Source organism: Balaenoptera musculus, chromosome 15 (genome assembly GCF_009873245.2).
Source record: "Balaenoptera musculus isolate JJ_BM4_2016_0621 chromosome 15, mBalMus1.pri.v3, whole genome shotgun sequence".
Taxonomy (NCBI): Eukaryota; Metazoa; Chordata; class Mammalia; order Artiodactyla; family Balaenopteridae; genus Balaenoptera; species Balaenoptera musculus.
This window is the reverse complement of record NC_045799.1, coordinates 88,229,960-88,245,803: the sequence shown is the minus strand read 5'-3', so window position 1 is coordinate 88,245,803 and position 15,844 is coordinate 88,229,960. Positions and strand designations below refer to the sequence as shown.

At 62.5% G+C, this 15,844-nt stretch overlaps 1 protein-coding gene across 3 annotated transcripts in view; it reads right to left on the bottom strand.

Annotated features, from left to right (window-relative positions):
* Nucleotides 1-1,384: 1,384 nt before the first annotated feature.
* The window catches only part of PRKAR1B (protein kinase cAMP-dependent type I regulatory subunit beta), an 86,383-nt gene continuing 71,923 nt past the window's right edge, over nucleotides 1,385-15,844 (bottom strand). For 2 of the 3 annotated variants that reach the window (XM_036824129.1, XM_036824130.1), the window contains exons 10-11: nucleotides 3,085-3,166; nucleotides 1,385-2,756 (exon numbers count right to left, since the gene is read on the bottom strand). In XM_036824129.1, the coding sequence (XP_036680024.1) occupies nucleotides 2,584-2,756; nucleotides 3,085-3,166 (255 nt within the window). In that variant the 3' untranslated portion in view covers nucleotides 1,385-2,583. Of the gene's footprint in view, nucleotides 2,757-3,084; nucleotides 3,167-11,630; nucleotides 11,785-15,844 lie in introns of those variants that run through there. The other variant, XM_036824131.1, reaches the window with a different exon arrangement.

Below are 15,844 nucleotides of genomic sequence, written 5' to 3'. Positions count from 1 at the left end.
TCGGGAGGAGCGGGGGTCTTAAGGTGGCTGCTGTCTGTTTTCGGGAAGCACGTGGGGACCGCGGGACCCCAGAGCAGGACAGCCAGCCCAGCCCAGGGGGCCGGGAGCGCTTCTGGGGGAGTGTGGAGCAGGACCCAGTCCCAGCTCTTGGCATGCGGGGCCATCTCTGCACCGTGCGGTGGGCCACCTGCCCCAAGAGTGATGGACATGACAGCCCCCCCAGGGCTCGCGGAGCTGCAGCTCCCACCCCAGCTCCAGGGACCACCCCTCACAGCCCACGAGACAAGGCCCAGGGCAGGTGCCCGCAGGGCTCGCACCCGTCGTGGACCCAGGAGCTGCTGCCCAGCCCAGCGGCAGCGACCTTCTGTGGGTCAGGCCCCTCTCCGGGTCGGTCTTTATTCTGGAACCCCCGTTCGGCTTTCCCAGGGAGCCTGCTCTGTCCAGCCTTTGGGGGGAGCCGCGTGGCAGGCTGCCCCCGCCAACTCCCATGGACCCTTCCCAGCCTTCACGGAAAGGCCAGAGCCTGGACACTGGCCCGAAAGCTCTCTGGGCAACAGGGCGGGTGGCGCGCGCCCCTGCTTGGTTCTGGGGTTGATGGCGGCCTCGAGGCGGCCTTCTTGGGAGAGGCCGGGAGAGGCTCAGCCCAGAACCCCGCTGCTCCCCAAAGTCCGGACACGAGGGTCGTGTCCCCAGCAGCACCCCCTTCCCGAGTCGCTGCTTAGAAACTCGGCCCCCCGAGGCCATCAGACCGTGGTCACCTGGGGTGGGCCCGGGACCTGCCTCCTGCCACACAGCGCTCAGCCCCGCTGCCACCCCCCGGCCCCCGCCCCTGGGAACCGTAGCCAGCCCGTCACATCATGACCGTGATAGAGGGCTTAAAACCCAAGGGTCCATCACCATCGACGGGCGAACGGAGAAAGAAAATGTGGTCCATCCACACAACGGGATATGATTCAGCCTTAATGAGGAAGGAAACGCTGACACAGGCTAATGAAACTTGAGGACGTAACAGTGAAATGAGCCAGACGCAGAAGGACAGACACTGTGTGATTCCACTTCTACGAGGTCCCTGGGGGGGTCAGGGTCACAGAGACAGAAAGGAGGAGGGTGGGGGCCAGGGCCTGGGGGAGGGGGAGGGGGGGTTAATGTTTAATGGGGGCAGAGTCTCAGTTTGGGAAGACGAGAAAGTTCTGGAGACGGACGGTGGGGTGTCTGCACAACAGTGTGAATGTACTTGATGCCGCTGAACCGGACACTGAAAAACGGTTAAGATGGTAAGTTTTATGTTATGACTATTTTATCACAATAGAAACAAAACAAAAGGAATAAAATCTTCTATTAAAGACTGCAGACCAAAACACGGAGTCAGGAAGATGTACTTCATTGCACATTTAATAGCACATGCAGCATTCAGAACATCGCGATAAATAGGGCAGGGCTTACACACCACAGAAACACCCACAGGCAAAGGCAGGGGTCACCCCGGACCAGGCAGCCTCCCCGGGCTGCACGGGCAGGAGCAAATCGGGGTAACTGCACTACTTCGTTTGTCCTTCAGGTCACCAGGAGTCCTGTGAGGCACGGGCCCCAGGCCCCTCCAGCTCACGTGAGAGTTGGCCTGACGACACTTCCCAGGGGGAATCGATTGATTGATGACTTAAGTGTGTGGGCCCAGGGCTGGTGAGACTCACATTTGTCCCACATGGGGGAGGCGAGGCTCGGATAATGGGCTTTCCCACCAGGGCGAGACCCCTGGTTAACGGGAGGCGTGTCTGCTGGAGAACCACGCACCGGGGACTCTGCTCCTGACAACTTCATCCAGAATGTGTTTTAGAAAATCCCTCCACTTCCTCCCCCGTCTCCACGAGGCTGCTCTGCGGAGCTGTGGAAGGCAGCGGGGCCCTCCCCCGGCCCCGGGAGCAGCTCACCGCACCTCGGAACGCCCCAGACTCACACGGCGCGCCCTTCCTCTCCCGGGCGTCTCAGCCCAGTGAGGGTGACCCCTGCCCCTGACGGCCAGGCGAACTGGTCGGTGCGCCCAGCTTTCCAGGAAAGGGGAGGGTCACGCCCACTCCCCTAAACATGCCGTGGCCTCCTGGGGGCCACCCCCCCTCTGAGGCTGGAACTAGCTTAAGCCGCCAGAGCCCCCCCACCCCTGGCATCTTGGGAGGACCCTCTGTGGGGCGGCGGGGGCGAGCATCTGGGGGAGGGGCTGGACCCTCTCTCTCTTCAGCCTCAGCTTCTCGCTCCAAGCCCAAGAGTGCCTGTGGGGACCCCCTGGGATGTCATCGCCCCAGGCCCTGGCCAGAGACCGGGTGGCCGCGCATCACGGGGGTCGGCCGCCGGCAGCTGCCCAGCCTGATCGGCGAGGAGGGCCTCCCAGAGCTGGGCCCTGACCCCGGAAGACGTGGGGAGGAAGGCGGGGCCCTGAAGAGGAGCCAGCGGGGGACGGGGAGGGGAGACGGGGAGGGGGCCGCCACCTCTGGGGGTGACCCCTTGGCTCCCAGGTGGGCCCGAGGGAGGGGCGGTGCCCGGCTGCCAGCCTCAGCTGGACGCGCACGCGGACAGCAGCAGGCGCGGCGCTCAGACGGTGAGGGAGATGAAGCTGTTGTAGCGCTGGATGCTCCTCTGGAGGATCTCAGAGCAGGGGCCCAGCACGCGCTCGAAGCGGGGCCGGTCCAGCTTCACGCACGTCAGGGGCCCCCGGGCCACCACGGTGGCCGCCCGGGGCCGGTTCAGCAGCAGCGCGATCTCCCCTGGGGGCGAGAAGGGGCGTCAGGGCTGCGGGTTTAGGGGCAAAGCGAAACCTCAGGACACGAGGCCGCACCTGAGCGAACATCTGGAGCGAGCGTGTCCCACAAAGCGCTGGGACCACACTTGCACCAACGCCTGGAACTCAGACCGCGCCGGGCCTGGTCCTGACCCGCGTCCTGCCCTCCCGGGGCAGCCGGCACCCAGGACGGGCCGTCAGGGCGCCCAGGCCTCGGCCAGGTCCTCCCGCGCCCCTGCGGACCTCATCTCAGGCCCTCCTGGGGCCCCGCGAAAGGGCCGCCACCCCAGGAGGGAGCGGACTCCACGACTCACCGAAGTAGTCGGAGGGCCCGAGGCGCCCCACCTCCACATACTCTTCACTGGGGGACCGGCGCTGGAGGACGGAGGCTGTGCCCTGCGAACGCCAAGGGGACCCGTGAGCGTCGGCCGGCTGGGTCGGGGTGGGCAAAGGCGGGGGTGCCCAAGGCCACCGCCAAGGGGTCACCCCCGAGGGGCCCCGCCCGCATCCCCCTCCCACTGGCTCCACGCCCCCCATCTAAAAGTGAGGCGTGGGGTCTGGGAGCTGCGGCCGTGCTCTGGCCGAGGGCACCTCCCGGGCACCACCATCCTCACCGGCCCGGTTCCTGCCCCAAGCTGTCTGCCCGCGGGCGGGGCGCGGGCAGAATCTGGAGGGGCCTCCGAGGGCAGCGCTGCTCCGAGCTGACCTTGGCTTAAGTTTCAAGGACGGGAGGCGCGTGGCTAAGCGACGCGGCCCCCTGGCCTCCAGGCGGGGTGTCCGCGACACTGGGGCTCAATGATTAACGCCGGCCTAGGCAGCTGGGCGAGGCCGCGTTCCACACCAGAGACTCGGCCTTCGGGGGCCGCAGCCTCGGCAGCAACGAGCCGGCACCAGTGGCTTCCGCGCACAGAGCCCCCTGGCCTGCCGTCTGGGGGGACCCGGGGGCCGGAGCCTCGTCGGAACCCGGAATCATCCCCACACGCCTGAGGAGTAGCAGCAAGGCCTTATGAATCACCCCGCCAGCCCCACTGGCCTCACCGGCCGCTGCCGGTGTCCTGGACGCACAGAGGAGCGTGGTCTGTCTCGAGGTGGGCCCGGCTCACCCTGGCTCACCCAGACCCGGCCTTGCAAGCGCTAGCCTGGCCGCGCCCGGGTTAACGGGTAACCCCCTCCGCCTGGGCCGCAAGACACTCGGTCAGAAGACCCCGCCAGTGCCCGCCGCAACTGGGACCTCCGGACCCCCTGGGCGGACCCACGCCGGCCCCCACTCCAGCCACAGGGCCGCTCGGCTCCCAGGCGTCTGGGGTGCTTATGAAGCTGGCTGACAGATGGAGCAGGACCCGGAAACAGCAGACCATCTCCACCCGACGCGGGCATTCCGGGAGCGCTCCCCGGGCCGTGCGCCCACAGGACACATGGTCCCGTGCTGACCCCACAGAGAGGAGTGGAGTCCTGCTCCCACCTGCCGCTGGAGTGGAGGGCAGTCAGGTCCAGGGATGACGGCACTGCGGCGCTTTTCTTGAGACAACGTTGCATTAACCTAACTATCGTTTACATGCATGCCTTTTCACTTATATAACTTACATGCCTTTCATTCCCATTTTAGACAATTTTCCATTTTACAATTGGATCATTTTCCTCTTCAGGACCCCAGGGACGGAACTGAAGTTCCAGTTTACAGAATTACTCAGTGAAACTCCAGGCTTAAAGCATCTGATGAGATGCTTCAAGCTCCAAACAACAGAAAACCCAATTCAAGGTGTCTAAAGGCTACTAAGGGTAACTGCTCTCCCGCAGAACCAGAAGACTGCGAGAGGGCTTTCAGGGCTGGCTAATTCAGCGGCCCACAGACATATCTGGACACAGGCTTGTCCTTGCCTCCTGCTCTGGTGGCCTCAGTCAAGTCCTTGTGCTGGCACCGTGGCTGCCACAGTTCCGGGAGTCACCCAATGCCTCCCCCATGCCATCAGCAGGAAAACCTTCTGGAAGCTCCCGGCAACCTCCCCTCACACCTCACTGGCCAGAGCAGGTCACATGCAACTAATGTGATTGGCTCCCACTCCTCAGGCTCTGCCCTGCCCGCTTGGGATAGGGGTGAGGATTAGGGCTCAGTGGGCGCAGAAGAGCAGGGATGGGCTCGGGTGGGCCACCGTTCTGTTTCTCACTTGTCCCCCGCCCCATGCAGACACCTCCCTGCCCTCTGTCTTCTCTGGAACCAACCGTATCCCCCATGGTCACTGGCAGCATTTCTCTCCTGGTCACATGTGGACCGGCCCATCTTACGATCGAAGGCAGGTTGACGAGATGAAATCTGTTTCCACTGGGATGGATGGAGCTTTCCCACTCGGGACCTTGACACAGAGGATGTACGCGCACCCGTAAGACTGAGGTAATAACAGACCCTCCAGGCTGGATGGCATGAAGATGAAAGGTCCTCAGGGGGAGCCCCGAAGAAGCAGAACCAACAGGGAACAGGCCGGCCACTCCGCCCGGTCCTCCCACGTCCCAGGGCTGCAGGAGCACGTGGCCACGGGACCACGTTGTCCCCAAGGGGGTGTGCACTGCACCACACTCTCTTCCCGCTGCTGGCAGCCCAGCCTCCACTGGGGGACGTCTGCCACGGGCGCCAAGGGGCAGTGGGGCCACGAGAGGAAGGGCCACGCGGGACAGAGCCACGGCCCCCAGGGGTGCCCGTGATGGCCGTGGGGTCACCACTTCACAAGACAGACACTTCCTTATTCTCCACCGCAGTGGTTCGGGGGCTCTTTGTTGCAGCAGCCGAGGCTGCCAGGCCGCCACCCCCAAGCCCTGACGCAACGGCAGGACGTTCCTGTCCTGGGAAGGCACAGCCGCCAAGCCCGAGGGCGGGGAGCGAGGGAAACGGGCGGATGGACTCGATGGGGTGGGACCTCCAACCCGCAGGGCCCGGCGTTCCCACGACACGGGCCACAGGCGCGACCAGCACACGCCCGGGTCTTCCCATCCCAGCGAAACCACCGCAGCCCTGGAATAGTCGCGCTGTCCAAGCTCGTTTCCCAGACGGCCGTGAAGGCAGCTTAGACATCCTCAGGGAACTGAGCGCCGGAATTCTGGGGGCTGGAAAAACACACTTGCCAAAACTCTGGATCATATTCCCCAAATTTCTCATCGATTCTAACCCAACTCTAAAAATAAATCAGGTCACATAGGAATCGGCCGGGGAGGATGCAGGAGAAAAATGTCACTGCTGGAGTCTGGGGGAGAAGGGGTTACGGAAGACCCGTTTTCCTTTCAACGCTTTTCATTTTGTACATTTTTCTACAGAGTCGAAACCCAAATCAGCTCTTTGGTTTCGACAACGGGCACGCGTGACCCTTATGAGACAGAAACCAGCCAAGGTCGAGGAGAACGCACTCCCTGAAGCAGGGCCTTGGGCTTCCCACTCCCTGAAGCAGCCCCTCCAGCCTGGCCTAGAGCCCCCCCCGACCAGGTCAGGCGATGCCACAGCCGGGAGGCGCGGTCCCGCCCGTGCGGGCCTCGCCCTCCCCAGGGACACGGCCCGCCTCCCTCTCCTCCATCCTTCGGGCCGTCACCCACTCCTCCTGCTTGTGAGCCGGACTCCGCTAGAGGGTCGGGAAACCTGCGCAGTGGAGAACAGCAGGCACGGGCGCCCCCCAGCATCCACACCCTGGTGGGGGTCAGAGCAGATAGATCAGGGCTGTGGGCCGCTGGCCCCGCGCCCACGGTGCGGCCCGGGGTGGGGATGGGGGACGTCAGGGTCAGCGGCTCAGTAGGGGCGGCGCCTGGTGAGAGAGGAGCCCCCGCCAGGGACTCGCAGCTGTGCCGGGCAGAGACTGGAGCTCGTGCGCGTCCAGCCCGACAGGGGAGGGGACACACAAGCGTGTCCGTGTGAAGGCCAGCCGTGCAGTGGGCAGTCGCTCTCAGATCCCACTGACACCAAGTTCAGGGAGAGGAAGCGCTATTTTATTTGAATAAATATCTATCTTAAAAGAGACAGTATCACAGCCATAATCGGGAACCAGCATCACTTCCCGTAAGTTAAAGGGCAACTGAAAAAAGAAAACACGAGGAGGCAGGTACAGGAAGGTGTGAAGACAGCAGCCTCCACCCGAGGTGCCCTCGACGCGGCCTGAGCCCCGCGCTCTGGGCGGCTCCCCGCGGTCCAAGCCCGGCTCCACGACATGCTGGCCGCGGCCCGGGGAAGGCCAGGCACCGCCCGAGCCCCGGTTTCCTCATCTGCAGAACAGATACGACGCCGGCCACCGCAGACGCGGGGAACCAGGACGCGCAGGCCTGCGGCAGCACGGCCGTCATGGGGCCAGAAGCCACCCTCGGGCCACCCAGCTCCCGGCCAGTGGGCGGCAGTGGGTGAGGCAGTCGACACCCCCGCACGGGGATTCGTCCAGGACAGCGCATCTGTTGGACTTTCCACGGACAAATCAGGCGTCTTTATGGCAACGGTCTTTGCACGCTGCTTATCTCTCCTCCCCTGGTGCCAGGAATCCCGTCCGGGGTAAAGCAGGACCTCGGAATCCAGCAAATGAGTTCCACATCTGTCTGTCTGGGAACGCCTCATGCTGTGTGCGGATACCAGGGAAACCAGAGCTGGGAACGGCTGCGGATGGGGAACACAGGCCCTCAGGGTTCCTCCAGCCTCCTGAGGGGGGCCAAGGGGAGGGAGGAAGACGGTGCTTTTATACTTTTTTGGGGGGCGCATCCCCAACTTTTAAAACTGTTTCTTACGTTAATTAAAAAAAAAAAAAAAATCAGAAAGAAGCCAAGTCAATGAGAAGGACTGTCTGAGGGCGCCACACACACCGTCACGGGGGCAGAGGAGGTGGCGTCACCCTCTTCTGAAGATGCTTCTGAGCACCCAGGCTCCAGGCCTCGGCACCCAGACGCGGACCTCGGCAGCCTCACGGGAACCTTCACATACTAGGTGCTCCTGGGGACGCACGGCCGAGGAGGCCCGAGGCACACGACAGCACGTCAACCTGGGGGCACCGCGTGTGGGCTCAGTGTGTCCGCCCACAGGGGATGTGGTCAGGCCACTGCAAAGCCCAGGAGTGCCCGCCTGGCCGGCACCGGGAGCCGTCCTCACCAGGGAAAGGGTGACTGAGGTGCACGGGCTGGGGCCTACAAAAGGGGGGGCTCCAAGAGGATGGGCCCCCAGCCCCGGCCCCCAGATGACAAGGTGACGAGAAAGGAGACGCGTCAGGACTGGGAGCCCCTTGGACTCCTCTGACCCTCTCGGTGGACATCAGAGCCGCCCGAGACAGGGCGTGGGCGATCCCGGGTGTGAGAGCCCCCCGGTGGGACCAGGAGTGGTGCTGAAGAGCACCAAGCAGACACCAGGTGGGGGGGCATCTCCAACTCCTCTGAGATCCAGCAACTGTGCTCCTTGGTATTTACCCACAGGGTCAGGTTGAAAGCTCATGTCCACACAAAAACCCGCACGAGGATGTTTACAGCAGCTTTATTCATAGCTGTCAAAACCTGGAAGCAACCAAGGTGTCCTTCAGCAGGTGACGGGTAAATAAACTGGTCCATCCAGACGGCAGAATATCATTCAGCATCAAAAGAAACGAGCCGTCAAGCCCTGAAAAGCCACGGAGGAAACTTACATGCGTATCACTGAGTGAAAGGCGCCCTCAGGCTGTGTGCTTCCAACTACACGGCATCCCGGGAAAGGCAAAACTAGGGAGACAGTGAAAAGACTGAGCGCTGGGGCGTGGAGGGCGTGACCAGGTGAGCAGAGATGACTTTTACAGCAGGGAAGCTACTCTGTGTGATACAGGAACAACCAACCCGTCGTATGCATTTGCCCAAACCCACAGAACGTACAGCACCCAGAGTGAACCCTACTACGTGGACCCTGGGTGACTGTGAAATGTCCACGCAGCTTCATCGATCGTGAGAGATGCACCATCTGGCGGGGGTGTTGGTAGTAGGGGAGGCTGTGCCCGTGGGGGGGGAGGGGCTGCTGGGAAATCTCAGCACCTTCCCATCCACTTTGTTATGGACCCAAAACTGCCCTTAAAAGATACAGTCTCTAAATAAAAAGAACTCCTCTGAGATCCGGATACCTCTCATTACTGGTGACCCAGCTGGCATGAAGGACAGAGGTCCGAGTCGGCCGGGACCGGTGGACATGGGTGCAGCGTGGCTCCCAGCCCAGCCTGGCTTCTGGAAAAGCGTTCCTTCTGGTTCAGTCCAGAAGGAAAGTTTATCTTCCTGCTACTTTCTGGACCAAGACTGCCGTCCTCTGATACTGACTGTGGCCAGAGGGCACTGCTCTCACTCCCTGGACGGGGAGGGTCTGGCACCGACCACGGAAACCCCACGGTAACTAACGGGAGGCGGAGACCTCACTCACCCTGCGCAGATGCCGACCGGACTCGGGCACCTCCTGGCGGGGCCCCCGAGGCTGAGCCGTGAGGGACGCCGCCCGTCGGGTGGAGGGCCGGGGTGAGCCCCTCAGACAGGTTCTCCGGTGAGGGAGGGTCCCAGGACGGGAGCAAACCCACCAGGCCCGTGGGAGGCCCCTCGGGAGCCGGAGCCTCAGGGCGGGATGGCTGTGGGCGTCTGGCTCACAGGGAAGCTTGGGCAGCTGGACGAGATGTCCCTGACCTTGCAGGGGACACAGAGTGGACGTCCAAACTCCTTGTCCAGAGCGCAGGGTGTGTGTGGTCCTGCTGCCCCGAAGTTGGCACTGCCCCCCGCCCCCACTCAGCCCCCAGCACCCCACCTCCCACCACACCTGGTGCCCCTGGCCTCGTGCCCAGTGTTCCTCTGGATGCCCTTCCCCGACCTTCTCCATTTCGAGGACTCCTACTCATATGTCAGTGCCCAACCCACCGCCACCCAGGGTCACTGCTCCACCTCCCTGGCCTTCCCTTCTCCATGTGGGGCGGCAGCCATTGCCCCCCACCCCCTCCCCCAGTACACTGAGCCTCGGCCTGGCGCACAGTGGGGGCACGGACGGGCTGAGTCACAGATGGCTGTGACCTTGGATCCGTGCACTGCGGCCTGCAGCGGTCTCCCTAGAAGTTCCCGAGACGACGGCGAACTCGGGACACGCTTCAGACGCGAGGGGGGAGCAGCAGGCACTGAGATCGGCTAGGAAGCCCCCGGCCAACGGCAGCTCCGAAAGGGGCTGCCTAGCAGTTGCTTCAACATTGTGGACATTCATAAAGCGCTTTCCAAACAGAGGAGATGTATCCAATCTCACGTTTCCATGGCAATGCCTCCAGCTGTGCAGCTTGCCTGGGAGCCGGCGGGGAGGGAACCCGCTCCTGTCCAGCTGCCCCCAGGCCCCGGAGGTTCTGCCAGGCGTGGAATCTGGCCACGGGGAGGGTTGCAGCAGAGGGGACCTGAGACCCAGGCCTGGCCCCGCCCACGTCCTCTTCCCAGGGTCTTCGTGGAGGGAGAGGAGGTCCAGGGGGTAACCTGAGTCTGCAAGCCTCACAGGACTTGGCACGTGCTCGACGCGTCTGGCCCCTCCCTGCCAGCCCCACATGCCCTCTCTCCCTGGGGGAGGCCCACCAGGGTCTGTCCTGCCAGACGCAGCCGGGAACGCCCGCAGGTCCCACCGCGGGCGGCCGAGAGCTCCTCGGGCTACCGGGCATTTCAGGCCTCGGTAATTAAAGAGGTCCCGGGAACAGCCAGGGCACCTACAACCCCCCGGGCTGCGGCAGGTCGAGTCCTGAGGGGCCAGGGATGCTTGGGCCCCTGGGAAGACCCACTGGTGCTTTCTGCTCTCACGTCCGTGAGGCCCCAGGTTGACAACCGCAGGCCTGCCCTGGTCGGCTGAGAACATGCGCCAGGAGCTTTGGGGGCCAGGTGTCCGAGGGGCTGGCAGCGCCCACAGCTTCAGAGACAGCTGGTGTGAGCACACAGAGCTCAGAGCCAAGGAGCCCCCTGCCAGGTGGCTTGGCACGGAGACCCTGGGGTCACGCGAGCCCCGCTCTGCCAGCCCCGCCTGGCTCCCAGAGGCCAGCACGTGCTGTTAAGGACTCATCAGGCGCCTGCAGGAGCCGCTTCTCACGTCTGTGCAGGTGCGGGTCTCTGCCAGCCTCCACACCTGGGGAAACAGCTCCCAGAGCAGCCTGTCACCGGCCCCAGGCTGTGCTCACCCGCACCCACCCAGGAGAGCAGAGCAGTGGACTGAGGCCCAGCCAAGGGCGGGGGCCCGGGGGAGCCCGCGCTCCCGCTCCCCTAGATGAGGCCTTGGCACGGCCTGCGGTCCACAGGGGAGGAGCGGGACTCGGCCAGTCCACACGCAGGGAGCCGGGGGCCTGGCCCCAAGGCCGGCATGGCCCCCGCAGGTGTTGCTTCCACAAAGAGAAAGGGCAGCACCAGGCCTGCCAGCCACGGGAAGATGCCAGCCAGGGTCCCGCAGCCCCGCGCCGCCCGCTGCAGCTCTGGGGCCTCGGAGCAGCCGGGCCCCTACACCCACCTGAGCAGAGGCCTGACTGTTCCGGAAGAGTCGGAAGGCAGTGGTACTGGTCAGGGCTCTCCGGAGAAAGAAGACCAATGGCCTGTGCACTTGGAGAAAGATTTACGTTAGGGAATCTGCTCGCACGACTGTGAGGCTGGCGTGCAAACTCTGCAGGCAGGCCGGCAGGGAAGAGTGGGTGCCGGGACCCAGTCCAGAGGCCAAGGCCGGCTGCGGGGAATCCCTCTTCCTGGGGGACCTCGGTCCTCTTCCTCTTAAGGAGGCCTTCAACTGACTGGACGAGGCCCACGCTCACCACAGAGGTCAGGGGCTCCACCCAAGGTCAACTGACATCGGTGTCAACCACATTCGAGAAGCACCTTCACAGAAACACCTGGAGACCCGCGTTGGACCGAACATCTGGGTTCTGAGGCCTGGCCAAGTCGACCCATGAAATCAGCCCTCACAGCGGGTCTCGGGGCCTGGGGCCCTTCCCGGCGTATCCGCAGCGGAAACGTCTTTTCCTGTCCGGCCGTCAGCTTCGTGGGTGTCACGAGAACACGGGGCGGACAATGTGCTGAAACATATCCATGTGCAAGCAGCCTGTTCGAGGGAATCTGCTCAGATCTTCCCGCCAAGTCCTCTAAAGGCCACGTCGGCTCATACCTTGGTAGTCTTGGGAGAGAACAGGGCTGCAGGGCGGACATCACACCCTTTCAGGTGCGGCCGGTGACCACTTCTGGCCCCGTGGGAGACAATGGCTTGAGGCTGCAGAAGTCTCTGAGGCTGCATTTCAGTTCTGAGCGTGGGATGCCTGTGAACCCTCAGGCACCACCGTGACTTACCCAATTTGGTGGACCACAGAGGAAAAGGGAAAAGAATCCAAGTTGCCAAGGAAACCACTTCGAATACATTTTACGATGTTGTGAAAACCGTACCTTCCAAGGGGGCTGGGTTACACTCCGGGGCCCGTACCATCGCTGTTACTGTGACTCTGCCCCCACCACCACCCCCTCGGTCAGCGGTCGGGGGACACTCGGCCACAAAGCCGAACTCCCTCAACAGAACCAGCAGTGTCCCCGTCCCCGAATCGCTCTCCCACGGCCCTCCTCGGACAGCTTTTGTGGCAGGAGGCGTCAGGAGCCCCTGGAGAGGGTCCCCACCCCACCCATCACCATCTCCTGGTGATTCTACAAGGAACACGCTGCCCGTAACACAAACCACACAGTCGTGGCGCCAGGTTTGCCCTCGAAGACGATCACGGAACTCGGCTCTGACAGCCTTTAATGGATGAGGCAGAACAACGTCCAGCCCCAGAGCAGCAGAGACGATGCAGACAGACACCCCCGGCCCAAAGGGCGTCAGTGGAAGGGCGAGGAGGTAGGGACACGCAGGAAACACAGGAAGCAGTGCGCACACCACTCACGCTGCTCTAGAGAAGTGCGGGATGCTCGGACACACACGTGCACGTGTGCACATTCACACACATGCGTGCACACGCACGCTCACGCCCACAGTGAGGGCCCAGCACTCCCGGAGCAAAAGGGCGGGTCCAGAGCAGGGATGCAGGGGCAAGACACGGCCGCGTCTGGGACCCGCTACCTGCTGTGTGCGTGTGCTTGGGGAAGGACCTCACGGGTGAGTCAGACTGCACAGCCGCGGGGTCACACTCGAAGCTCCCACTGTCACAGTCCCTGTGAGCTCTGTGAAGAGCCCCCGCTGACCCCCGTCTTTCACACGGTTTCACAATTTTTCTACCCGTGGCCTTGGCCCCAGAGAATAACGGATGACTGTCTGTGTCGGCCAGAGCTGCTCATTCCCTCGGCCTCAAAACCATCAAAACCGAGGCTGCAAACTCAACGGCCTGCAAGTGTGTGCAGAGCCCGCCGGTGAGGCAAGCGGGCAGGGTGAGGTCTGGGGCAAAGTGGGGAGCATGTCACACCCGGGGCAGCCGCCTCTTGGGTCCAGCCGGCTGCAGCCAGGCAGGGATGCAGATCCAAAGTGGACAGATCCAGATGTTCAAGAAGAAGAGATCCAGGTTTTCATGTAAAATACCTGATTTTTGTTTTATTTTATTTTATTTATTTTTTGGCTGCGTTGGGTCTTTGTTGCTGGGCATGGGCTTTCTCTAGTTGCAGCGAGCAGGGGCTACTCTTCGTTGCGGTGCGCGGGCTTCTCATTGCGGTGGCTTCTCTTGTTGCGGAGTACAGGCTCTAGGCGCACGGGCTTCAGTAGTTATGGCTCGCCGGCTCTAGAGCGCGAGCTCAGTAGTTGTGGTGCACGGGCTTCGTTGCTCCGCGGCATGTGGGATCTTCCCGGACTAGAGCTCAAACCCGTGTCCCCTGCATTGGCAGGTGGATTCTTTTTTTTCTTTTTTTTTTTTTTTTTAGCATCTTTATTGGAGTATAACTGCTTTACAATGGTGTGTTAGTTTCTGCTTTATAACAAAGTGAATCAGCTATATGTATACATATATCCCCATATTCCCTCCCTCTTGCGTCTCCCTCCCACCCTCCCTATCCCACCCCTCTAGGTGGTCACAAAGCACCGAGCTGATCTCCCTGTGCTATGCGGCTGCTTCCCACTAGCTATCTATTTTACATTTGGTAGTGTATATATGTCCATGCCACTCTGTCACTTCATCCCAGCTTACCCTTCCCCCTCCCCGTGTCCTCAAGTCCATTCTCTAGTAGGTCTGCGTCTTGGCAGGCGGATTCTTAACCACTGTGCCACCAAGGAAGTCCCTGATTTTTAAATAGTGACAATTAATTCAAATGTTTTTTTAAAAAAAACACGGTGCAGGCCAGTGCAAAGCCCAACACCCCCTGCGTCCGACGGCAGGCTTAGCTGCACTTGGAGGGCGTGAGCACGTCTCTGCCGGAACGTCTTCCAGAAACCATGAGCCAGACACTGGCTGTCTTTGCAGGACGATCTGAGATAAAAAATACAGACCTCGATGGGCCACAGTTCCCTCAAAGTCCTGAGAGAAAAGCCCCGGAGATGTTCTGAGTCAAGCCGTAACTTTCACCCCAAGGGCTCACTTCTGGGGGGAGCAGGCGTGAGGCTTTGGGATGACCTCTCTGAGGTCACGGCCGGGGCGGGAGCTGAAACGCAGGGTTGCGGCCTCTCAGGTCTACGGAGGGGAGACCTGGCTGGCAGAAATCATCATTTGTTCTGTCTGTGGTTTTTCCCTTTCTTTCAAGAAACACTGTTGAATGAGTCACCCACCCCAGGACAGGAATGCTGCCTGTGGGTGGATCCCCCCGCGGGGTTCCTGCAGAAGCACCCCCAGCCCTGGGGCTCAGGTGGGAACCACGCCCATCGTTCAGCTGCAACCCCAAGGGCCCTCCCGCCCCAGGCTCAGTGCCGAGACGTGGACCGGGAGGTGACCAAGGTCCCCAAATGCACACTGTACGGCTCTGTGCTGGCGCCATCAAGGCCCTCCCGAGGTGGTTCTCCTGCTGACCCCACAGCCTTCCAGATCTTTCCTGCGTGATCAGCAGGCAGGTGGCGGGAAGAACCGCAGGCACGCCCTCCTAGGAGGGGCTGCTGCGGGAGCCCAGATAAAGTCCCCACGGACCTCGCGGGTCACAGGGCGGGACTCCGTTTGTGGACTGAGGCACAGAGGTGGGCAGGCGCCAGCCAGCGGGACCCGGGGCATCCTCGCCGACAGCAGCGGGACCCGGGGCATCCTCGCCGACAGCAGCGGGACCCGGGGCATCCTCGCCGACAGCAGCGGGACCCGGGGCATCCTCGCCGACAGCAGCAGCCTGGGAAGTCGCTTCTGTTGTTTTACACCAAGAAAGTGGCTCCAAGTCCGGCGATGTCGGCCAAATGTCACCAGGGGTTGAGCCTTTGTCACTTCCTTTCTCTGCACCAACCCCAAGGCTGGCACCACTCTCTCTGGACGGCACAGCGACCCTCTCTGCGGCCTCGGCCGCGACCAGAGCGGGGTTTCAGACTCGAGCCGCCCCAGCCTCTGCCGCGCTGAAGGCTCCTGTTCTCCGACGGCAAAACGTGCAGCTGGAGCATGTGCTTTCCCCGGCAGGCGACATAAATTCTTCCCGCCAGGAGGGCCAGGGAAGTAGGAAGTGAGCCAAACTCACATAGTTTTGGGTCTGTGTCATGGGGAGGGTCCCATGGCGAGGCGGCCCCGGGGACCATAGCCTAGGCGCAGCCCCAGGCGGGGGGGAGACACACCGGTCACGCAGCTGCTCGCCCCCATCAGTGACAGGCTGAGCGTGGCGGCCTCGGATTACGGCCCAGAGCCAGCTGTCGCAGTGGTGGGGGATGGAGGAGGGAACAGTGACTCACGCGGGTCCAGGTGGAAAAATCTGGCGCCAATCTTCCAAATTAAACTTTCAACTGGAGACCACTGACATTCACACGCAGTTGTAAGAAGGAGCACAGAGAGATCCCACGTGCCCTCAATTCACACATCTCCCCCAAGAGGATGCACTCGTCACACCGGGTTCCGGCTCAGGGCGCCCCCCACACCCCGGCCGTGTCCGGATCCCCACGTTCACCTGCACACCTGGCATGCTCAGTCCGTGCAATGTCTGCACGCGTGTGGGCTCGGGGACCCGACCCACTTCCTCGGAGGAGACCCCGCGATTCTCAAGGGCGAGGATACCCAG